Source organism: Lycium barbarum, chromosome 12 (genome assembly GCF_019175385.1).
Source record: "Lycium barbarum isolate Lr01 chromosome 12, ASM1917538v2, whole genome shotgun sequence".
Taxonomy (NCBI): domain Eukaryota; kingdom Viridiplantae; phylum Streptophyta; class Magnoliopsida; order Solanales; family Solanaceae; genus Lycium; species Lycium barbarum.
In genome coordinates this window covers 4,298,146-4,322,276 of record NC_083348.1, presented here as the reverse complement: position 1 = coordinate 4,322,276, position 24,131 = coordinate 4,298,146, and the positions used below count along the sequence as shown (strand labels likewise).

Here is a 24,131-nt window from a genome sequence, read left to right as displayed (position 1 = left end):
AAGTGCTCTAGAAGAGCCCCAAGATATAACATTTCATCAAACCTTGGAAAAGGTTCAGGTACCTGAAATTAATGAATATAAAGAGATCTCGATAAATTATGTCTATGGAACTGATCCAAAATATCGTCAACGACGTATACGATATAGCGCTCAATATTATGATGATAATCTGGGTTTAAATTTGTCATGATACAGATAAAGGAAATGATTGTCCAAAAATTAAAGGGTGCAATCGAGGATTAGTGACTTCACATAAGAAATGTGAAGCTTTTGGATTTGTAGTCCAATCATCTGAAAGTGAAAAGCCAGTGGGGTACATTATCTATGCTGCAAAAAAAAAAGATTAAAAAAAAAAGAAAGAAAGTCGTTAGATATAAATCACGACTTATGGCACTAAGGTTTTCTTTTCACAAAATCCTGGCATTGGTTATATGGAGACATATTCCCCTGTGGTGGATGTAATCACTTTCACAGATTTTATTAGTTTGACAATACATGAAAACTCGATATGCGTATGATGAATTGTTATCACTATTGACATTACTAGCTAAACAAGAAAATCTTTATGAAAATTCCTGAAGAATTCAAAGTGCCTAAAGCATAGAATATTTCTCGGAAAACTACTCCGGTAAAGCTTCGTAAGTTCTTATAAGGATTGAGAAAATTAGGGTACATGTGGTATAATCGCCTTAGCGAGTATGTATAACAAGAAGGGTACAAAAGCGACCCAATTTGCCTTTATGTTTCTATAAAGAGGTATGGATCTAAAGTTGCTATAATTATTGTGTATGACTGGAATATTATTTGGTACTCTTAAGAGTTTCCAAAAACAGTAGGTAATCTACTGAATGATTTAAGATGAATGGCTTCAGAAAGACAATTTTCCTAGGCCTATAAATTGATCATTTAACAAATAGAAAATTTGTCTATCAGTCAAGTTACACATAGAAAATAATGATTCCATCGAATACCCCAATGGTTGTGAAATCGCTTGATATAAACAAAAATTCATTTATACCTCATGAAAATGATGGAGTGTTTTAGTGCACTGGGTGCACGTATATATCTTGCTAATGGTATGAATATGAAATAACTTATTACATTAATGTATAGGCAAAATATAGAGCCTGTTTGGATGGGTAAGCTGCTTTTTTTTTAAGCTAAGCCAAACGGGCCAACTTATTTTTTTGGGCTTATTTTAAGCATAAAATGGCTTATAAGCTGGCCAGCCAAACACTCAAAAAAGCTGAAAACAGCTTATAAGCTAAGCCAAACGGGCTCATAACTCCTACACAAGTAAAATGTGAAGGAAATCAAATATTGATATGAATGTTGTTTATTCTAACAGATATTGTCAAGATTTTGTTGTCTATACAAATGCCGGATATTTGTATGATCTACATGAAGTTTGTACGATCTCAGTCAATTATTTATTTACATGTGGGTGTACGTCTTCCATATTATGTTATCCTATAAGACAGTTAATAATTGTCACTTGGGCAAATCACTCAAAAATTCTAGTGACTGACGGAAGCGAAGAATGTGCATGGTTGATATCAATAACTCAACACATTTAGGAAGGAATTGTGGCCTCTCCTTGAAGACAAAGATGCCAACAATATTGAAGGCTAAGGCTGATCGAGACAGAACAAACACATTTCACTAAAATTCTTTTTCACACATGATCTTCAACAAAATAGTGAAATTGATGTTCAACAAATTCAGTGAAAGTGATAATTTGGCGGATTTATTTACTAAGGGGTTGCCAACATTAATATTCAAGAAATTGATCCACATGATTGGAATATGCCCTCACCGAGATACAAAATGATGCTCCTATCAGGGGGAGCAAAATACGCACTGCACTCTTTTTTCCTTAATCAAGGTTTTGTCCTACTGGGTTTTCCTAATACGGTTTTTAATGAGGCAGTAAGCAATGCGTATTAGGAATAACTTGTATATTTTTTCTTCACTAGAATTTTATCTTTTACATGGACATCCAAGGGAAAGTGTTATGAATAAATTAAGTGGATGACAATGTGGGCCACCACTACGACTGTAGCAAGCTTGCCACTACATTTTAAGGCTTTATATATAGGGAAAAGGGTCAAATATACCCATCTACTTTAGTTTATTGGCTAACTTTGCCCTCCGTTAGCTAAAGTAGTCAAATATACCCCTCTCGTTACAAGTTGGGGCCAAATATACCCCTACCGTTAGCAAAGTTTCAACAATACCCCTCATTTCTAACATATTCCCACATAAGCAAGTCTAGTCATTGGAATTGGGTGACATGGACACCACATGGCATTAAACTTATCCTATGTGGTGCCTACGTGGTAATTTTTTAAAAAACAATCTAGAAAATTGATTTTTTTAAAAACAAATTTGCAAAAAAAAATGGCCTTTTTTTAAAAAATCTGAACCTTTTTTGTTTTAATAAAAACCCATTTTTTTTAAATATATTCTCGAAAATTGGATATTTTACTTTAAAAATCTAGAAAATGATTTTTTTAAATCATTTTTTTTATATTTTTTAAAATTAATCCAGGTTTTAAAAAAAATTAGGACACTTTTTTTAAAAAAAATATATATTTTACAGTTTTTCAGATTTTTAAACTAAAATATCCAATTTTTGAGAATATATTTAAAAAAAACGGGTTTTATTAAAATAAAAAAGTTTTAGATTTAAAAAAAAAGCCATTTTTTTCCGGATTTGTTTTAAAAAAAAATCAATTTTCTAGATTGTTTTTTTTTTAAATTGCCACGTAGGCACCACATAGTCTAAGTTTAATGTCATGTGGCGTTCATGTCACCCAATTCCAATTACTAGACTTGCTTATGTGGAAATATGTTAGAAATGAGGGGTATTGTTAAAACTTTACTAATGGTAGGGGTATATTTGGCCCAACTTGTAATGGGAGGGGTATATTTGATTACTTTGACTATAGGAGGACAAAGTTAGCCAATAAACTAAAATAGATGAGTATATTTGACCATTTTCGCTTATATATAGCCATGTATATTTGATGGAACAAACACAATTCAGAATAGAAATAAAAGCAGTAGTAGTACTCTTGCTTCTTATGCTCTCTCTCTCTTCGTTTTGAAACTCTATTTTCATTAGACTGTTTTTATTTTATAACAACTTATATGAATTAAAAATCAAAAGAAGAGAAAGAGAGAATGGAGAATAATGAGAAGAAAAGAAGTAAGGGACGACAAAAGATTGCAATACAGGAAATAGCAAAGAAGAAGAGTTTGCAAGTAACATTCTCTAAGAGACGGACAGGTCTTTTCAAGAAAGCTAGTGCATTATGCGGTGCTCAAGTTGCCGTCATTGTTGAATCACCAGCCGGTAAAATCTTTTCATTCGGTAACCCTTCTGTCGACTCTGTTATACACCGATATGAAACCGGTGATGTCAATGATAGTAGGAAAAAGTATTTGGATGCTAAGGAAGACTTGGAGGACAAGGCATCTAATTGGTCTGTGGAGAATTTAGGGTTACAAGAACTTGAAGAATGTATGGCTGCTATGCAACTTTTGAAGAAGAATTTATTGAAAAGAAGTGATGATTTGACTTCTTCTTCTTGTGATGATGTTTTGATTCCCAATATGACTTTCAGCCAATTTGGAGCCCTTCCTCTTCAGTACTATGATGTGGGAGGACGTTCAAATTAAACATTCTAATGAATGGGCTGAATATACTACTAGTTTAAGATGACTTTGGACAAATTAGTTTGATGATGCTACTAAATCAGTAGTTGGTAATTTCTTGATTTCTAACCAGTAAGCAAGTGTTGATTTTTTGTAGCCAGTTATTGACAGAAAGCTAATGATGATTATTCTAAATTTTGTGCTTTTTTGCTGTCCAGTTTGTTCCTGATGTTGTGCTAATTTGGGCATATAAGGTTTATTTTCTTAATTTTTATGAAGAAGATGAAAATAGAAAAATTACAGTAGTTTATTCCATGTGTTTGTTTACATGCATGATATCCCTCCACCACTTTCTCAAAGTATGTTATTTTCTTATTTGCATCTACTTCATTAAGTTGATAATGTGTTTCAGATGAAGTAGCAATGGTTAATCAATCTGAACAAAAGGGATAATACCTGTTCGATAAAAGTCCCCTAAAAATACACCACAAATCGAACCTAGAATGAAAGAAAATGTTTTGTTGTATTGACCTAACATCTGATATTAACAGCAAGCAATTATGCCGCATGCTATAGAATTTTTTCATAAAAGTATATCTTTGTTTTAGTTTTCTGTCTGTTGGAGTTGGAATAGTATTGTTATCTTTGAGAAAGTACTGCTATTTTCCAGCTGTCCTTTTTGTATTCTTTTCTTTGTTGCAAATTCAATTCTAATTTGTCTAGCTGTGTTTGTGTTTGCTCTTACTGCGAGACAATCATGGAAAAAAGAGAGGTTAAATGGTTCAGATTATAGTATAATTAAATTGTCACAGTAATGAATTAATAGCCAAGATTTTTTTATTTTATTTTTTAAAAAAGGGATGGGATTACATAAAAGTTGTGTCCCCTGGTGTAATCATGTAGAGGCTTCATATTCTGGTTATTTTTGGTTTCATTTGAACTAAACGACTGAAATGAGGAGCAAACAATGTTTTGCTCAAACTACTGTACAATCCATTTGGTCATGAGGTTTGGTGGTTCACATTCGGGCATATAACAATGAATGTATAGTAACCTTTTGTGTTTTTATATTTTGTCCAGTATCCTCTGTATACTGGCAGTAAAATAATTAAATAGTTTCTTCTCTGTTTATGATTTTACATAACCTCGTTACTCTTCACCTTCTGTTTTTGAAGATAGATCCTCTATGCACATTGAAGTCTACATTGTTCTAAATTTCATTGAGAGCAGAACTTGTTTGATAAATTTCTTCTACTAGCTCTTCAAGTTTGGGGATAGATGGAAGGATAATTTTCTTAAGACGTCCGGGAGTTCTTGTTCCTTAATTTTTATTCTTTCCTCATATCACAGGAAAGGCTTCTGTGTCTTAGTCCATTTGAAAAGTGTATTTAGTTCATTTTTTTTGTTTTGAGGAAGGGTGATATTGCAGCAAGCTCTAAGCAATCAAACATGTAAATTTTAAGGCGCATCATTACTAGAAAGATGTGATTATTGAATATTAAGGGACTAGGGCGTCGATAATGTTGATGGAGCTAGTTTTCATTATCCATACTGTCATTGGGTATTGGTTAGTTGCTCTTCAACTTTGAATTAAAGCTTACATTACACAATGGTTCTTGTCAGCTGCTGAATATATTTTGAAAGACTTCAAAACACATCATTCTTATCTGTTATCTGGTTCAATGATTAAGCTCTGGTTTTAGGATTTGGAATAGAAATTACGCGACATTTGTTTCCTTAACTTTATTTAACTAGAGAACCTTAATTTGAAAAGACAAAAAAAAGAACCTGAATAATGTGTGGTTGGTCACTTCTAAGTTACAGCATCCTGTTCAATTCAAAGGATCCAGTTGTAGTTGTTGCTCTAAAATGTGATTGGTCAAATTCTTCACTGATAGAAAGCAAAATTAAGGATTTGACTCATAGAACAGGTATAATCAATGGGGGATTGGCACTGTTGCAAGGAGATACTGAATGTGGGAAATGAATATCTCAGGTATTAGGAAAAACAAAAACAACAGTAAGAACAAGCTTAAATTAATGGTATAGCAAGAATACCTATTCCATTTGATTTATTCATGAGTATTTTTATTGTATGAGTGTCTGACTACTACATTGAGCATTAACACCTTTTTTAAAGGAATACAGGTGCCAAGTTTGGAAAAATGGGGTATGATTGATGGACTAGATCATTGCAATTCTTCAAGCAAGCACTGTTCGTCTTCTTGCTATTACAGGTGCTATGATACGTTTAAATTTCTCTTTCCATTCACTTGCTACAATTTGTTCATAATTGCCACAAGGATATGGATACATATTCAGCACATATACACTTCCATTATCAAGTAGCTAGTCATTTATACTGTGCAGCGGATTCCTGCATTTTGTCGTTTGCACCTGCTATTCCAACTGCAACAAAGATAAGTAAGCATCAAAACCTGAATTTGTCCCTTTTTCCTGCCAAAGTGTATGTTGCTATACCATTACGAGTTTCACAATTTTTCTTGATATAACTCAATTAGCCTGTGCTCCAACCTGCTAGGACTACGACCAAAGACGAAGAAGCATAGGCTGCTCAATTGCGGAAGTGAAAGAATTTCCTTCTTCTGTAAAAGAGCATATATTTTAATTTAAATGAATCAGTTGGATTTTCTGTTTCTCTTTTTGTTCCTTCTTCATAATAAATTATAGGCTCCTTTTGTTTGTTTGATTCTTTCCTGTGGTTAAACTAATTACGTGAAATTCGAGTTGTTGTTTCCCTTTTTGTTCCTTCTTCATAATGAATTATAATAGTACATAGCAGCATAACAGACTGAATATTGTAGAACTGGTACTTTGCAAAGGGTCTTCATAGTTGACAATTATAGGCAAGTTAAATTTGACAATTATAGGCAAGTTAACTAGGTCATTCTTGTTACTGATGTTGATCATCTAGAAAGTGTATACCTTTCACCAGAATTAGCATTTGATTATTCTCTTTTGTCTCTTCCCTAGCATAGTACAAGACTCTTTTGCGCGGATTTCCTTTCAAAGGCACAGATCTTTATTTTTTGCCCCTCATTTATATGGTCTTTTATTTTTGCCTTGCTACTCATTTAATGAAAATTTGTGTACAAAAATATACATTTTTCGCCGGCATAAGTTTTAAATTTCGCATTATAATATCCCACAAGTTATGCCTCGCTTGGCATAACTTACTTATGCCGGGTTGACTATAAAATACATTATGCCTTACCAGGCATAGGTTGTGTAACATCTCACAAGTTATGCCCCGCTCGGCATAAATTTGATTTTCTGCATGTGTCTTTCCTCAGATAAGTCTAGCTATGCTCGTACCGAGGCAAATGCAAAATTGTTGAGTAAATTACATAAATAAATTATATTTTGGGTACAAGGCAACAATTCTGATGCTGGGAAACCACAGAAACAACTAAATTAAATTAGAATGAAAAAACTTAATTCTCCGTATATGTAGCAATCTACACCAATGTACGGTAAATGTATATCTGCTTTAAAGTTAGAAAACAGAAGCTTTACAAAGTATTTGGTTAAAGTGAGGGGAAAAAAGAATGAATGTGGTTAGGAATTATTGTTTGCAAGAGCTTAAAACGGAGTTCTCTAGAAATTGGGAGAGCTGTGAAGTATACAATTCTGGGTCATTTCTAAAATGATCAACATGAGGTGTAGAAATGAAGTTGCAAGCTCTAACGTTGCGACCACTTCTTCGTTGCTCTTCTACAAAGGACTCAACAGAAACCGCAGGAATTACTCTGTCTGCACTGCTGTATATGTATAATTGTGGGCAACTTGGTTGCTGGGATGTCAATACATCTAGAACATCAGAAAGCCTCCTGCAATTTCACCCAATGATCCATGTAAGTACAAATATTCTGGCACTTGCTATATGCACTAATGACTCGAAAATGTAATTACAATCCATTGGAGAATTGACATACAAAGACGAAAAGTAGATCTAATATTGGTTCTTATGTTGAAATACCATGTTAATACAACCATTCGCAGAAAAGGTAATTCTGGAAGACACGTTCTTACCTGTTTACGGTGGGAAGGTTCAAAACGACCTCAAAGAACTTCTCCAGTACTAATAGCAATGCTGCTTCAGTTACTGCAGGCTTAGTTTCTGCAGAAGTTTTGGCTTGTATTGTCACATCTGTGTCTCTGTCGCTTAAAGTCATGATGCGTTTTGTTGCAACACTATTCTTTTTCAAAAAGGCAGCAGAGAATCCAGAAGCCCACACCTTGACACAAACAACTTGACAAAATTAGTTTAAACTTACCAAAGCAAAGATTAACATATGCAACTACGCAACTACACAACTCCACCGCTGACCCCCAGGCCATCCACCTTCCTCCCCGGAGAAGAGGTGAAGAGACTGAATCAAGAATAAACAACTTCCACATTATCAAGTATAAGAATATATTGGCTGCATGGTTAAGGCCTAAGATAGAAGAAAGCTACAAGATCAAAATAAGAGAACAGCAGGTCCGTGATTTGAGTACAAACAACTGAGCAGTTCTGAATGGCTAAACCCTGACTATATACAACACTTGTAATACTTATCCAATAAAAGCATGATAGGATTTGATTTCAATAGAAATGTATGGCTCTGAACAATTGCTCTGCATTAACCTTCAGAAATAAGACTACTCCCAAAGAAACACTCTTCTAAAAAAGAAATCTTGTTATGACAATTTTTAAGGAAGCAATACCTGTGGATCCGGAGCTGCCACAGGGGCAGAATCAACAATACAACCCTTGATCCTTCTCATTAAAGCATCATCTTGTTTTTGAAACTTTTCCAAAATGACACCATAACTGTTAAAAGAACTCAAATCAGTAATCAGCAGAAGAAAAAAGTGAATACTTGTGATTCTAGTAAATGAATGGTTGCATAAAAAAAAAGAACTCACGTTAACCATCCAGTATTACTGAAAGTGTGGAAGACCAAGTTCTTTCCATGCTCTTCTTCCAACCAATCAGCAAGATGATTCACAAGAAGTTCAATGTCCTGTTCTGCCTTTCCCCCGACTTGATAGCTGAGAATCTCAGACATTGGGAAAGTAAAGGTAATGACATGATATCCTCTTGATGCATACCACTCTGCATATCTCTTTAGATGCTTTTGCTTTGCACCTAACCATCCCAACAATACTACCACTGTCTTAGACTTTACTGGTGAACAATCACAGTTCCCTGATATATCAACAGCATTTGGCTTTGGTAAGTGCCATCTATACGACACCTCTGAAGGTGAAGAAGGAACTGTATATTCATAGGTGGACGGATTAGCACATTTGGCCAATGCTGCTGATTCGTAAAAGTTGACCAATGCAGAACAAGTACCAAAAGAAGAACCCGAAAGGCAACTAGAACTGGTGCTGGGACTTGGAACATTTACGTTAGGCAGAGGAACGCGTATTCTGCTGACAAATGACAAATCGGCTAGCTTAGAACCTGATATCTGAGACACCCATGATGTTTTGTTTTCTTGCAATGCTGATGGGGAATTCAATTGTTCACAATTATCCAATGACTTAGATGGGCGCAATTTTTCATGAAGATCAGTAGATACAGAAGCTATAGCAACTGCAGATGCTGCAACTACAGGTCTTTGGAGAATTCCAGACAAGGAAGCCATGATGATATACTTACAACTGAATCAAATTTCTTTTCAAACCTGCTTTAAAATTTACTTGAGCGGATGGTCTATCGGAAACAGTCTATCGATCTTCACAAAGGTCGGTAAGGTATGGGTACTCCTCGCCCTCTCCAGACTCCAACTGTGGAATTACACCGGGTATTATGTTGTAATATCAAACCACTCTCATTCATATAACAACGTTTTCCTCCTACGAGGCATTAAACCATGACACAAAGATAAGTCTGTTTTTTCCGGTGAACAAAATAAGGATTAAAGAAAATGAAAGAAGAGTCTAAAATTCAAATTAAAGTTGAAAAGTTGAGAGGATACCTCTTTGTTGAAGTTGGTGTTCTGTTTTCTTGGAAGAAATTGGGCTGCCAATATAGATGTACTATTTTGACAGCCCCACAAACAACTTTATATAGGCTGTCACCAGTAGTCAAATTTTGTGTTGTCAAGGCGCGTGCTGTCACAAAAAACACGAGATTAATTAGGCAAATATGACCAATGAAAAGGTCAATCAATGACAAAACACAAGTACTTACAAGAAAATAAAAAAATGATGCGTAGGAAAAAATCTTTTAAGAAAAAGCAACTTAAAACTAGAGGTTATGGGCCAGACACATGGCTAATTTTTGTATTTTGACTAGCCCACTACTAAGAACTAAGCAGAGAGAAAAGCATATTAGGTTTGCTCGGAGAATATTCCAGCATAATTCAATCACATGGTCCTAAATAGAACTGGCTATTTAGTGGTTGTCAATGCTACTATTCTTCAAATACGGGATTTCCACTCTGGCCCTAATATTGTTTTTCACGCCTTATACAATTATACTCCGTTTCTTTCAACATAAGTATCGTTTTAGTCAAAAATTAAAAAAAAAAAAAAAAAAACTTATCCCAAAATAATGGTACTAGATGAATTCAAGATATTATTTTCTTACTATATCATTATATTGAAGAATTATTTCTTTTTAATAGTGCTCAATTTTCAATTTATTATTTTTCATAATAATCGTAAAAAGAGTTAAAATAACACTTATTTTGTGACGGAGGGATTAATATTTAGATTTTAGCCTTTTAAAAACCAAGGAACGGTTATGAAAAATCACCCTTGAAAACAATTCTAAAATGTAAATTATAATCATCCACAATAAGGGTTATTAGATTGGTTTTTTCTTTAGAAAAATGTTAGATTGTTCTAATTCAACACTTGTGGTCCAAAACTCAAAGCCTAAATAACGTTGGTACTTGGAGTATATGAAATTTAGTAGGCGTTTGGCCATGAAAATTAAATATTTTTTACTTTATTTGAAGTTTTGAAGTTGAGGTTAAAGATCGAGTTGTGTTTGATTGTAATTTTCGCAAAGAATATTTGATTGTTTGAATGTAAAAAAAGTAAAAAAAAAAATGAAAATAAGGTTTTATTGGTTTTTCAAATTTCAAATACAACTTGAAGTTGTATTTGAAATTTTATGACCAAACGATGATTTGTAAATAAAATGAAATCATTTTTCGAAAAAAAGTGAAAAATTCTCATGGCCAAACAGGCTTATATAGTCTAAACTGAAAACGCTCCGGGATGTAAGGAAGAAAAGAACAGGGGCAAAATGGGAAAAAGGAAAAGATGACGTGAGAGTTACGTTGATTTAATTAAAGCCTTAAAACGTGACCGTAACAATTAGCAAACACGGTTTGGTTTTTTTAGCAAAAAGACAGTTTTGACCCATAAATGAAAGGATTGACGATGACCAACGCCCCCAACTACCCTACAGGCGGCGGTGAAAGGATTGTGCCCTCTCAATCTCAACATCAGAAATACAATTGCCGGAAAAGAAACCACATATATATATATATATATATATATATATATATATATATATATACTGATTTCTACATAAACAGAAAACAGATACATTGTAGGAGAGATGAAACCATACCTGATAGAGGAATAAAAAGTAACGTCTTCTAATGATAAATCCCCTCTTCTTTCTTTTTCCTTGTATTATGATCAGGAAAAAGAGAGAGAGGGAGGAGTGTAATTGTTGTTGAGTTTTGTAAATACAAAAAAGGAAGATTTGGCACGAGATTCTTGGAGCATGGACGGATGGGGCACAAGGTCTTAAATGCCTCCTGCTTCACCTCTCCTTTCCCCCAATCATTTCTCTTTTCCTTTTTTTTTCTTCAAATTATATTCTCTTTCTCTCCTATAATCTCCTATAAAATAGGAGTAATATTTATATCCTATGGTACATCAAAACTCAAAACATCCCTAATCTAAAAGTTCAATACTCTTTAGTGCGTTTGGGCTCAAATTTGAAATCAACGTTTATTTATATAATCTAAACAAAAACTTCAACTTCAAATTATCAAATTCTCTTAATAGGTTTTTAAATTTCAAGTTGTAATTTTATTTTTTATAAATATAAAATTTGACCCTTAAATTTATATTTTATGAAAAAAAGATTTATGCTCGACGTGAAGAGATTGTATGTACCATGTGAAAGAATTATATTAAGGATTAGTCAAGTACTGCTTTTGTTGATTTTTTGGATGTCACAGCCAAAAATTAATAGTCGTGGTTGCACTGATTCCCGCCCAATAGGTAGGCCAAAAACAATTAACAATCAATCTACTTAACAAATTGAGCAGAAATGTAAAACGATAACACGTTAATAATTAAAGGACAAAGTCTTATACTCGTCAAAATGCGAAAATAACAAAATACCACTCAAGACTAGTGTCATGTGTACAAGGGCCACTAAAAATATCAATACAAGTCCGAAATAATCAAATTCACTGTTTAGGAAAGTAAGAAAAGACAGAAATACAGAAAGATAGGAGGAGACCGGCGCTGCGGATCAGCCAGCCAACTCACCACAAATCCTGGGATCAACGCAATTGTAGTATGGAAGCACGCTAGAACACCTCCCATCGGCATGCACAAATCCGCCGGAATCATTTTCAATTGGTAGTCAGCCTCATTCAACTAAAATAACATCACTCTAATTTGAATCCAATCTAAGAAGATCAGATCAAACCATAACCGCGGAACCATCACCATGAATGTATATAGATGATCACATAAAGCATGAATATCAAGTGCAATTCAACTATAACTATGTAGTGTGCATATTTTACAAAAATAGTTCGATTATCAGAAGTACATAAGATTAGATGGAGTTCATGAAATAATCAAATCAAGACAAAGCATGCCCGTATGCTATGGCATTATTGGTTTACAACCATCACTAACATATCTCAACACGTTATCCATAACATGGCAACAATACCCGTAGCAGTGCCCATCACACCATAGATACAACACCCCCTCTTTCTCCCTTAGTCCTTACTATTAGTTAATTATCGAAAACGTCCCCCAAATGGAGTCTAGGAAAGTTTCTGAAAGATCTATTGTGTCTTAATTCACCAAATGAGTTCAATATATCGAAAATAGTATTCTACGAGATTAAATGAGTCTGTTGATACCCATTTTGCTATATAAATAGTTCAGATTAAAAAGTCAATCCCTAGCCCTTAAAATCAAAAGTTATTTTTTTTTCGAAAATCAAGTTATCCATTTCAAAAGGAACTCATATATGAAATTTCATCTCAAAGCGACTTCAAATCGACCTCCAAATACATAAATTTCATCTTCTTAAGTTTTAGGGCTAAAACCACCTAAATCCCCAACTAAACCATGGATTAATTCACTAATGAGTGAGTGTAATCATGATGAAATATAAAATTGATGCTAGATACTTATCCCCGCATCGAAACGAAAAGAACACCGCAAAAATTGTCCAAATTGGAACTTTAGAACTTCCAAAAATCAACTAAACGAATGAAGCGAAGTCAGAAATTATAATCCACTCTGGGCTTTCGCACGTGCGGCCTACACATCGCACCTACGCAACTTCTGCAACTGCAGCCCTTTTCTCGTACCTGCGGGGTTGAAGGTGCAGACCCCTTTCCGCACCTCGAATTCCAACGCTAAAATGAGCATAACTCTCTCATACAACCTCGAAATTTGACGCTTCTTGTTGCTATGGTTTTGTAATCAGGATAAGTATCTAATGGTTTGATCAAAACACAAGTTAGAACTTATTTTATTAAGGTGGTACCATTCAAGCTCAAAGAAACGACGTCGAAAGATCAAATACAAGCACGACACAACCCAAATTCATCCGAAACTAATCAGAACTTTACCAAAACTTGGGGCCAAATTCAAAATCATCATATAGACATGCTGAAACTTTAAATCATTAATCCGAGCTCGTTTAGTCAATTATTTGACCAAAGTCAACACTTAATCTCCATTCAATTATTAAGCAACTCAAGTATCTGAATCATGCTCGAGCCTCTCGTGATTAGTTTTAAACAAGGATAAAACTAATTAAACACATGGATAGCTTGTGACTACTCATTCTAAATGAAATCACATATATATATATATATATTACTAAAAATTTCATCCGCGAGCCTATTTTACCAAATAATTAGATATCGCTTATTGTCCTAAAAAATATATTTTTTCTCTAAATAGCTTTTCTAAAGTAGTACTCTTAAAAAAATAGCAGTAAATTGGGTTTGGTCAATTAATTAGAGAAGTGATTTTTTCAAATTGATAAACAAATTATGTTTATGATAAACAAAATATGTTTAACCAATCTTTTCAAAAGAAATGTTTCTTAGTGTTAAATTACGAAAAAGTAAACATCGATATTCATGTTAAATAAGTACTATATAGACGGGAAAAATAATTTAAATATTTATTATGAAAGACTTCAATTAATATTTTATTTTATTAAAATACAAATATAAAATAAAAAGTACATATTGAAGTTTTTAATCAAAATAAATATTGTTAAACCAAAAGAAAAATGGAGAAGAGGTTCTTAATTTATTTATATTTGAGAGATACATGAGTTAAATTAATAATGAATTGTTAGGTAAAAATAGGTTTTTAGTAAGAATATTTGTCTTAAAAAAATAATTATTTGCTAATGCTTTTTGAAAGAATAAGAAATTTATAGCATAGCCATTATTGTTGTTGTTCAAAAACACTTTTCTTGTTTGGTCAAACACCTCAAAACTTTGGGGAAAAAATGGTTTTTGGTAAACAAAATTTAGAAATATTATGTTGGTTGGTTATTGTTGAAACAAGCGGGGTGTTTGTCACCGGAGAATCCCCATACATGTGTCAGTGCATATATCGTCGACAATAGGATGTTCGACTATGAGTTATAATCTCTGCGTAGAGAAGAGAACCTGTATAGGGCTAAAAGTGTAGTCGGACCCGATCATGAGACTGAATATCCGTCACGATCACGGGACCTGTCCAGTTGATTCCGATTCTCATCAATTCGTGTCATGTTAATAGCCCTCGATCAGAGCGCCGTTGCAATCATACACGTTGGAGTGATAGAAAGGTCACATCACTTGAGGTTTGAAAAGTCTCACTTGGGCTTATATAAGGAAGCTTAGGATAGAAGCAAGAGGGTATCCTCTTGCTCTTACCATTTGTAATCCTATCATTTTCTCTGAGGAATATATACGAGACCATCACTTTCTTATCATTTTAGTTGTTTGAATCTTATCATATTATCTTGGTTGCTTGCTAAACTCTATCACGTTCCAAATTACTCTGGACCGGGCTCATAAAAAGAGTTTTCGGGGTTGGATACGTTCCACTTGTCTTTAAACCCTGTAAAAACAAATCTCTAACTGATTTTTTTGTTAAATCTAATTTCACCGGAAAACAGAACCCACACTCCTTGGAATTAGCATATGATTCTAATAATTCCTCCGTCTCAAATTATTTGTGTGATTTTTAAAAATAGTTTTCTTTAATTATTTGTTATTTAGAAAGTCAAGATTAAATTAATTATTCTTCCCCATTTATCCTTAGTAATAACTGTTCTTAAAGATTACAAGTGTGATAAGTTTGATAATCCACCTCATTCCTCAAACCTTTCATAACCACAATCTCGACCTCCAACTCTCGGATAGAATTACCACTTATGTCTGGTAATTGACACACAAAATTGGTTTATAAGACGTGAGATGCTAATGGTAGTTTAGTAATATTGTCCCTCCATTATGTCAAAAAATAACTAATTGACGCCTGGTATTCGAACAAACCCAATAAACTCGTATCAGATATATTAAACTTCATAATACAACATGGTCCCCCCCCCCCCCCCCCCCCAAAAAAAAAAAAAAAAAAAAACCTTCATAATACAACAACTAATACTCTTAGCATAAAAAGAGTATGGTAGGACAAGCACATAATTTTCCTACTCAAAAATATCTACAGTGAACGTAAAATAGTAGGAAAGAAATCAAGAAAGGCATATATTTTGGTGAGGATAGTTTTAAGAAATAAATTTTAAGTAATATACACTGTCAAGACAGTATTCAGGATTTTGAATCTACATTTGAAAAGAGTTACTTGTAAATATTCATTGGATGATTTGATAATGTGAAAAAATTATTGACAATAACAGTATATAAAACTTAAACTTATAAAAACTCAATTAAAAAAAAAATCAAGAAAGTTAAAGACAGAAAGAAGGCATGGGAATAAAGCAAATGGAAGAAAGTGGGCAATATGTTAGAATATTCAGTGCGTATATCCTTTTATCCCTTTCCTACACAAAGATAACATAGTGGGATGGGCAAATGTTGAGGAGTGGCCATCAATCTATCATAACGCTTTTGTCCTTTCACTCCACGGAAGTCACCAATTTGCAAGCTTCAACTACTTGCCGACTGTTATAAATGTTATTATAATATTGTGATGTCTATCTTTAGGAGGAATTTTAGGGTTTGTGACTTTGACATCAAGTCAATTCTTTCCTATAAATAGAGATGTTCTCTTCATTGTATTTCATCATTCATAAGAAATAAGAACTATCTTCTCTCTTGTTCTACATATATTCTTGCTTTAGTTTATTGTTTCATAACACGTTATCAGCAGGAGACTCTGCCATCTCAAGAAATTTTTGAAGGCTAAGGTACTATTTTTATTCTCTCTATTTTATGGCTAACCTTACAAAACTCGAGTTCGTTGCCCTTGATATTTCAGGCAAGAACTACCTATCATGGGTGCTAGGTGCTGAAATCCATCTTGATGCTATGGGTCTTGGAGACACCATTAAAGAAAATAATAAGCATCCAACCAAGAAAATGTCAAGGCTATGATATTCTTGTGTCATCATCTTGATGAGGACCTGAAAATTGAATATCTTACTATTAAGTATCCACTCATTTTATGGAAAAACTTGTAAGAAATGTATGACCACCTGAAGATGGTCTTCCTCCCAAAAGCGACACGAATGGATCAATCGAAGGCTACAAGATTTCAAATCAGTTATGAAGTATAACTCTGAGATGTTTAGAATTACTTCTATATTGACACTATATGGAGAAAAGATTAGTGATTCTGATAAGCTGGAAAAGACGTTCTCCACTTTTCATGCCTCGAATGTGCTCCTGCAGCAGCAATATCGAGAGAAAGGTTTCACAAAGTATTGTGATTTGATTGCTCATCTTCTTGTGGCTGAACAAAATAATGATTTGCTAATGAAAAATCACGAGAATCGACCTATTGGCGCTGCACCACTCCCCGAAGTGAATGAGGTGTATGCCCACTACTCTAGGCGTGGAAAAGGTCGTGGCCCCGGTTGTGGTCATGATAATAGTCGTGGTCGTGATAATAGTCGTGGTCGTGATAATGGTCAAGGAAGAAATTATTTTCCTGGTGTTAATCACCCTTCAAAGAAAAATTACCATCAAAAGGGGAAAAAGAAGGATGAGAGGCATGAAGTGCCAGAAGCACGTGACTCAGAAAATAAATGCTATCGATGTGGTGGAAGTGGACACTGGGCCCGTACCTGTCGTACGGTGAAGCACTTGGTTGAGCTTTATCAGGCATCAATAAAAAGGAAAGAGAAAAATCCCGAAGCTCATTTTATCTCTGAAAATCAAATTGACATCACACACTTGGATGTAGCAGATTGCTTTGAGCATCCTGAAGGAAAGATAGATCACTTGATTGGTGATGGTTCTGTGGTTAGAGATGATTGAGTTGTTTATTTTGATTTTTGCTAGTCGTAGTAGTTGATGAATAAAAGACCATATAACAGTAATTGAGTACTATTTTTAATTAGTCTAGATTTAGTCAGTTTGTTATAGTTGGTTATTAATAGAAAATTTGATTTGATTCCGTCTAATCTTTTAATAGCACATTACAAATAAACATAATGACTATATATTCGTTGTGTTTCAGTGACTCTTGTTTATGATTAGTTTTAGTATTAAGCATAGTGATACAACAAACTGCTTAATGTGTATCTGCATGTTAATATGTTTTTAAAACTTTTCAACGGAGGACCTTGCATTATGCATGCTTACCTATATTGATGTCCATCCAAACACTAACATGTCATGTAATGTAATGCATATCCTATATAAAATATCAAAACCAAGCGCACAACTATTACTTTGTCAGATGTTAGGCGTACATAGTAAGTATTTTTTTTTTTGTTTCGGATTAAGCCTGACACTTGATACATTTAATATATTGTTTGGCCTTTTGGATATATGAGTCCACTGTCTATTTCATTAAATTAGTATCATCATTTGAAGTCTTGGATACGTTAATAAAGGATTCTTTGAAAATTACCGTGAGCATGAAAAACTTCTAAAATTTGAAAAGTGTTGTAAAATGAAGCTAAAAGAGTCACAATATTAAAGGAAGAAAACCATAGAAATAGAATGACAAAAGAGGAGAGATTTTTACTATTCTTCCAAAATGTTTTTACAAGTGTCTCTCATATGAAAATTTATGCCTCTATTTATAGTGATACATATGTATTTAATATATGAAATGGTGGAAGAAAATGGGAGAGCCATTAACATGGTGGAAGAAAAAGGAAGAACCATTAACATGGTGGAAGGAGCATTATATTTGAGAAATGAACATTCATAATTTCATAACACTCCCCCTTGGATGTCCATAGATGATGTGCATCGTTAAAAACCTTATTGGGAAAAAGCCTCAATTAAGGAAATAGAGTATACATATCTAGTAATACGCTTTGAGAGTTGCCTCATTAAAAACCTTACCAAGAAAACCCAATGGGACAAAACTTGATTAAGGGAAAAAGAGTACAACGCGTATTTTCACTCCCCCTGACGAAGACCAAGATTCAGATGTCGGAGTCTTCGCATTCCAATCTTAAATATCATCTTCTCAAGAGTTGAAGTTGGCAAAGATTTGGTGAACAAATCTGCGGGATTGTCACTTGAACGAATCTGTTGTACATCAATATCACCATTCTTCTAGAGATCATGTGTGAAAAATAACTTTGGTGAAATGTGCTTCGTTCTATCTCCTTTTATAAATCCTCCCTTTAATTGAGCTATGCATGCAACATTATCTTCATATAATACTGTGGGTATTTTTGTATCACACTTCAAGCCACATCTTTCTCTGATGAAATGTATCACTGATCTCAACCACACACATTCTCTACTTGCTTCATGAATAGCTATTATCTCAGCATGATTCGAATAAGTAGCAACAATGGACTGCTTTGTGGATCACCATGATATAGCAGTACCTCCGCATGTAAACAAATAGCCTGTTTGAGATCGAGCTTTATGTGGATCAGATAAATAACCTGCATCTGCATAACCAACAAGATCTGTACTACCTTTGTTAGTATAAAACAAACCCATATCGCTAGTTCCCTTCAGATATCGCAATATATGCTTAACTCCGTTCCAATGTCTTCGTGTAGGAGAAGAGCTATATCTTGCTAGCAAATTAACAGAGAACGCTATGTCAGGTCTAGTAGCGTTAGCAAGATACATAAGTGCACCAATTGCACTAAGATATGGTACTTCAGGACCAAGAAGCTCTTCATTTTCTTCTTGAGGTCGGAACGGATCTTTGCTCACTTCAAGTGATCGAACAACTATTGGAGTACTTAAAGGATGCGCATTGTCCATGTAAAATCGTTTTAAAACCTTTTCGGTATAAGCAGATTGATGGATAAGGATCCCATCTGTCAAATGTTCAATCTGCAAACCAAGACAAAGTTTTGCTTTTCCCAGATCTTTCATCTCAAATTCTTTATTTAAATATTCAATTGCCTTTTGGAGCTCTTCTGGAGTTCCAATTAGGTTTATGTCATCAACATAAACAGCGATTATAACGAACTCTGATTTTGCTTTCTTAATAAAAACACATGGACAAATGACATCATTTATATAACCTTCTTTTACCAAGTACTCACTGAGGCGATTGTACCACATGCGCCCTGATTGTTTTAGACCATACAATGATCTTTGTAATCTGATTGAATACATCTCCCGAGACTTTGAGTTAATTGCTTCAGGCATTTTAAATCCTTCAGGAATTTTCATATAGACTTCATTATCAAGTGATCCATAAAGGTAAGCTGTAACCACATCCATCAGATGTATTTCAAGGTTTTCATGTACAGCTAAACTGATGAGATATCGAAATGTTATGCCATCCATAACGGGTGAATATGTTTCTTCATAGTCGATACCGGGTCGTTGAGAGAATCCTTGTGCAACAAGGCGTGCCTTGTATCTCACAATTTCATTTCTCTCATTCCTTTTTCGCACAAAAACCCATTTATGGCCAATTGGTTTTACACCATTAGGCGTTTGGACTACAGGTCCAAAAACTTCACGTTTGGCAAGTGAATTCAATTCTGATTGAACTGCCTCTTGCCATTTTGGCCAATCATATCTTCGTCGACATTCTTCGACAGATTGGGGTTCCTGATCGTCAATGTCTTTCATAATATTTAGTGCAACATTATATGCAAAAACATTATCCACCATAATCTTCGATCGATTCAAATTTATCCCATCACTAGAAGAACTCAATGATAGTTCTTTATTTACTTGAGTCTCGAGTTCCCTAATATCTTCAGGAGTATCGGGATTAGTCAGATCTTGAATATCTTCATGATATTCTTTCGTAGTGTCATTTTGATCATTTTTCGTGTTTCTTTTTCTAGGATTTTTATCCTTAGAGCCTAATGGCCTACCACGCTTCAGACGTGTATGAGATTCAGAGGCTATGACACTAGTAGATTGTCCCTTTAGGACATCAATTCGGATAGGCACATTCTCTGCAGGGATATGTGACTTAGTTATCCTTTTCAAATCAGTAAATGCATCTGGCATTTGATTTGCTATTTTTTGCAAGTGAACGATCTTCTGGATCTCCTGTTCACATATGGGGGCACGTGGATCAAAATGAGATAGTGATGGAACTTTCCACGCAATTTCTCTTTTAATTTCTTTTTTCTCTCCCCCTAATTGTGGGAAATTTGTTTCATCAAATCGACAATCTGCAAATCGGGCAGTAAATAAATCTCCCGTCAATGGCTCAAGATAGCGAATAATAGAGGGTGATTCAAACCCAACATATATACCTAACCTTCTTTGGGGGCCCATCTTAGTACGATGTGGTGGTGCTACAGGCACATATACAGCACAACCAAAGATTCAGAGATGAGCAATATTTGGTTCATGACCAAATACTAATTGTGATGGGGAGTATTTATTATAATGAGTCGGTCTGAGACGAATAAGAGATGCTGCATGTAAGATAGCATGTCCCCAGAAGGTAGTGGGAAACCGAGTTTTCATAAGCAGTGGTCTTGCTATCAATTGTAGTCTTTTAATAAATGACTCAGCAAGGCCATTTTGGGTATGAACATGTGCTACAGGATGTTCAACTTTTATCCCAACTGATAAACAATAATCATCAAAAGATTGAGACGTAAATTCTCTGGCATTGTCGAGGCGTATAGACTTAATGGGATGGTCTGGACACTGTGCCCTTAAGCGTATTATCTGTGCTAATAATTTCGCAAACGCCAGGTTGCGAGAAGATAGGAGGCACACATGAGACCATCTTGAAGATGCGTCTATTAGGACCATAAAATATCTAAATGACCCACAAGGTGGATGAATAGGTCCACATATATCCCCATGTATACGTTCTAGAAAAGCAAGAGATTCAATGTCAACTTTCATTTGTGATGGCTTAGCTATCAATTTACCCTGATAACAAGCAGCACATGAAAATTCACCACTTTCAAGAATCTTCAGGTTCTTAAGTGGATGCCCATTTGAATTTTCAATAATTCGTCTCATCATTATTGATCCAGGGTGACCTATTCGGTCATGCCAAAGCAAAAAAGTACTTGAATCATTAAACTTCTGGTTTACGATCGAGTGGGCTTCAATTGTACTAATTTTTGCATAATACAGTCCAGAAGATAAAGTTGGCAATTTCTCCAAAACATATTTCTGGCCGGAGACATTCTTTGTAATAGCAATATATTCATCATTTATTTCGTTTAATGTCTCAGCGTGATACCCATTACGGCGGATATCTTTGAAACTTAACAAGTTTCTTGGGGATTTAGAAGAGAATAATGCATCTTCTATAACAAGTTTCGTCTCCTTAGGCAGAAATATAGTAGCTCTTCCGGAGCCTTCAATCAATTTCGAATTGCCAGAAATTGTATTAATATTTCCCCTTTTTCTACGCAAGTTAGAAAAGTATTTCTCATCTTTGAATATGGCATGCGTTGTTCCGCTATCAATCACACAAATATCTTCATGATTGGTCATTGATCCAAATAAAATTTGAGGAATTTCCATAGATTCTTCAAAAATGAAATAATAAATAAAGTGAACATCGAAGTAGATATTATGATTAGACAAAGTATTACACACATTTTATTATATAAATATGAAAACATAACCACATACAAATGACACTTATAAAATATCTAAGTTTTCACAGATCCATCACCGATCAAATGATCTATTTTTCCTTCAGGGAGTTCAAAGAAATCTGCCACATCTAGATGCATGGGCTCAATATTATCTTCAGAAATAAAATTTGCTTCAGCATCTTTTTCTGCCTTTTTGAGAGAGGCTTGATACAGATCAACTAGGTGCTTTGGCGTACGACATGTACGTGACCAGTGCCCCTTTCCTCCACATCGGTAGCATTTATTTTCTGAGTTTTTCTTTTGCACAGCTTTATGCTTTTCATCTTTCTTTTTACACTGCTGGTGGTGAAAGATATTATTTGGTGCAAAACGAGAATCATGATTAAAATTTCTTCCTCGACCACGACCATGACCACGACTGGGGCCACAATCTCTTCCACGCCTAGAATGGCGAAAATTTGCCTCATTCACTTCAGGGAATGGGGCAGTACCAATGGGTCGGCTTTCATGATTTTTCATTAATAATTCATTATGTTGTTCAGCCACTAGAAGATGTGCGATTAGATCAGAATATTTCTTGAACTTCATTTCTCGGTATTGCTGCTGCAGGAGCATACTCGAGGCAGGAAAAGTGGAGAATGTTTTCTCCAGCATATCATGATCAGTGATATTTTCACCACATAATTTCAACTGAGAAATAATTTTAAACATGACAGAATTATATGCTTTAATAGATTTAAAATCTTGTAGCCTTAAATGGAGCCAATCAAAACGTGCTTGTGGAAGTATGACCATCTTCAGGTGGTCATATCTATCTTTTAAATTATTCCACAGAGTAAGAGGATCTTTAACAGTGAGATATTCCATTTTCAAGTCCTCATCAAGGTGATGGCGAAGGAATATCATTGCCTTGGCACGGTCTTGGTTTGATGCCTCATTTTTATCTTTGATGGTGTCTGTCAGACCCATCGCATTAAGGTGAATTTCGGCGTCAAGAATCCAAGACATATAGGTATTGCCAGATATATCTAAAGCTACAAATTCACGTTTGGTAAGATTTGCCATTAGTAAAGAAAAATAGAAAATCAATACCTTCGAGGCTTTAAAGTATTTTCTCGAAACGGCAGAGTCTCGTGCTGATAACGTGTTGTAAAATGAAGCTAAAAGAGTCACAATATTAAAAGATGAAAACCATAGAAATAGAATGACAAAAGAGGAGAGATTTTTACTATTCTTCCAAAATGTTTTTACAAGTGTCTCTCATATGAAAATTTATGCCTCTATTTATAGTGATACATATGTATTTAATATATGAAATGGTGGAATAAAATGGGAGAGCCATTAACATGGTGGAAGAACCATTAACATGGTGGAAGGAGCATTATATTTGAGAAATGGACATTCATAATTTCATAACAAAAAGTAAGTTGTTGTATCCTTTTAGACTTTCTTATCATATTGTTATCTATTTTAAACAATACGGTCAGAATACTATTTGACGCAAAACAAACAACTGAAAACTTATCAGTTTAAGCATATACCATGAAAGTGTACGTCTCTTTGTTATATTGCTCAGTAGATTATAGCCATTATAGTACTTAGTTTTCACTTTGTATTGTATGACAGTGCTACTATTTAATGTGTATTAATTTGGCCTTGTGTATGTCATTCCATTTGAAGATATGAATAACTCTCAAAGCAAGTTTGAATTAAAATCCAATTATGAAGACATTTGCTTGATTGATTTTGCTACTACACACACGATATTCAAGGACAAAAGATATTTTTCTCATTTACTTATGGGTAAAGCAAATGTTAATACTATTTCTGGTAGTATCAATTTGATTGAAGGCTCCGGAAGAGCCACCATAATTTTGCCTAAGGGAACAAAACTCATTATAAGCGATGCCATGTTCTCTCCTAAGTCCAGAAGGAACTTATTAAGTTTTAAAGATATCCGTCAAAATGGATATCATATTAAAACAATGGATAAGATGAATCTTGA

The 24,131-nt window shown here is 34.4% G+C and overlaps 3 protein-coding genes across 4 annotated transcripts; 2 read left to right on the top strand and 1 right to left on the bottom strand.

Moving 5' to 3' along the window:
* The first annotated feature begins 3,064 nt into the window (after positions 1-3,064).
* On the top strand, positions 3,065-4,143 carry LOC132623122 (agamous-like MADS-box protein AGL62). The gene has a single exon (XM_060337829.1). The coding sequence runs from the start codon at positions 3,187-3,189 to the stop codon at positions 3,682-3,684; it is 498 nt and encodes a 165-aa protein (XP_060193812.1). The 5' UTR covers positions 3,065-3,186; the 3' UTR covers positions 3,685-4,143.
* A 2,925-nt stretch (positions 4,144-7,068) lies between these two features.
* LOC132622367 (uncharacterized) lies at positions 7,069-11,597 on the bottom strand. 2 transcript variants are annotated; one of them, XM_060336970.1, is made up of 6 exons: positions 11,264-11,597; positions 9,654-9,789; positions 8,593-9,531; positions 8,392-8,497; positions 7,714-7,919; positions 7,069-7,511 (listed from the first exon to the last, which is right to left on the bottom strand). In XM_060336970.1, the coding sequence occupies exons 3-6, from the start codon at positions 9,318-9,320 to the stop codon at positions 7,247-7,249; spliced, it is 1,305 nt and encodes a 434-aa protein (XP_060192953.1). In that variant the 5' UTR covers positions 9,321-9,531; positions 9,654-9,789; positions 11,264-11,597; the 3' UTR covers positions 7,069-7,246. The 2 variants fall into 2 exon arrangements, with proteins under 2 accessions (XP_060192953.1, XP_060192954.1); XM_060336971.1 differs by having other exon boundaries at positions 8,593-9,462.
* Positions 11,598-16,910: 5,313 nt separating this feature from the next.
* On the top strand, positions 16,911-17,414 carry LOC132624088 (uncharacterized). Its single transcript, XM_060338919.1, has one exon. It carries the CDS (start codon positions 16,911-16,913, stop codon positions 17,412-17,414), a length of 504 nt encoding a protein of 167 aa, XP_060194902.1.
* The last annotated feature ends 6,717 nt before the right edge of the window (positions 17,415-24,131 follow it).

Bases quoted from the DNA above. Each gene is read 5' to 3' on its own strand.
- LOC132624088 (XM_060338919.1), top strand. From the start codon at position 16,911: ATGAAAAATCACGAGAATCGACCTATTGGCGCTGCACCACTCCCCGAA.
- LOC132623122 (XM_060337829.1), top strand. From the start codon at position 3,187: ATGGAGAATAATGAGAAGAAAAGAAGTAAGGGACGACAAAAGATTGCA.
- LOC132622367 (XM_060336970.1), bottom strand. From the start codon at position 9,320: ATGGCTTCCTTGTCTGGAATTCTCCAAAGACCTGTAGTTGCAGCATCT. The intron at 7,920-8,391 runs GTATTGCTTCCT...GTTTGTGTCAAG, and splicing joins TGGCAGCTCCGGATCCACAG to GTGTGGGCTTCTGGATTCTC. The intron at 7,512-7,713 runs GTAAGAACGTGT...GTGAAATTGCAG, and splicing joins AACCTTCCCACCGTAAACAG to GAGGCTTTCTGATGTTCTAG.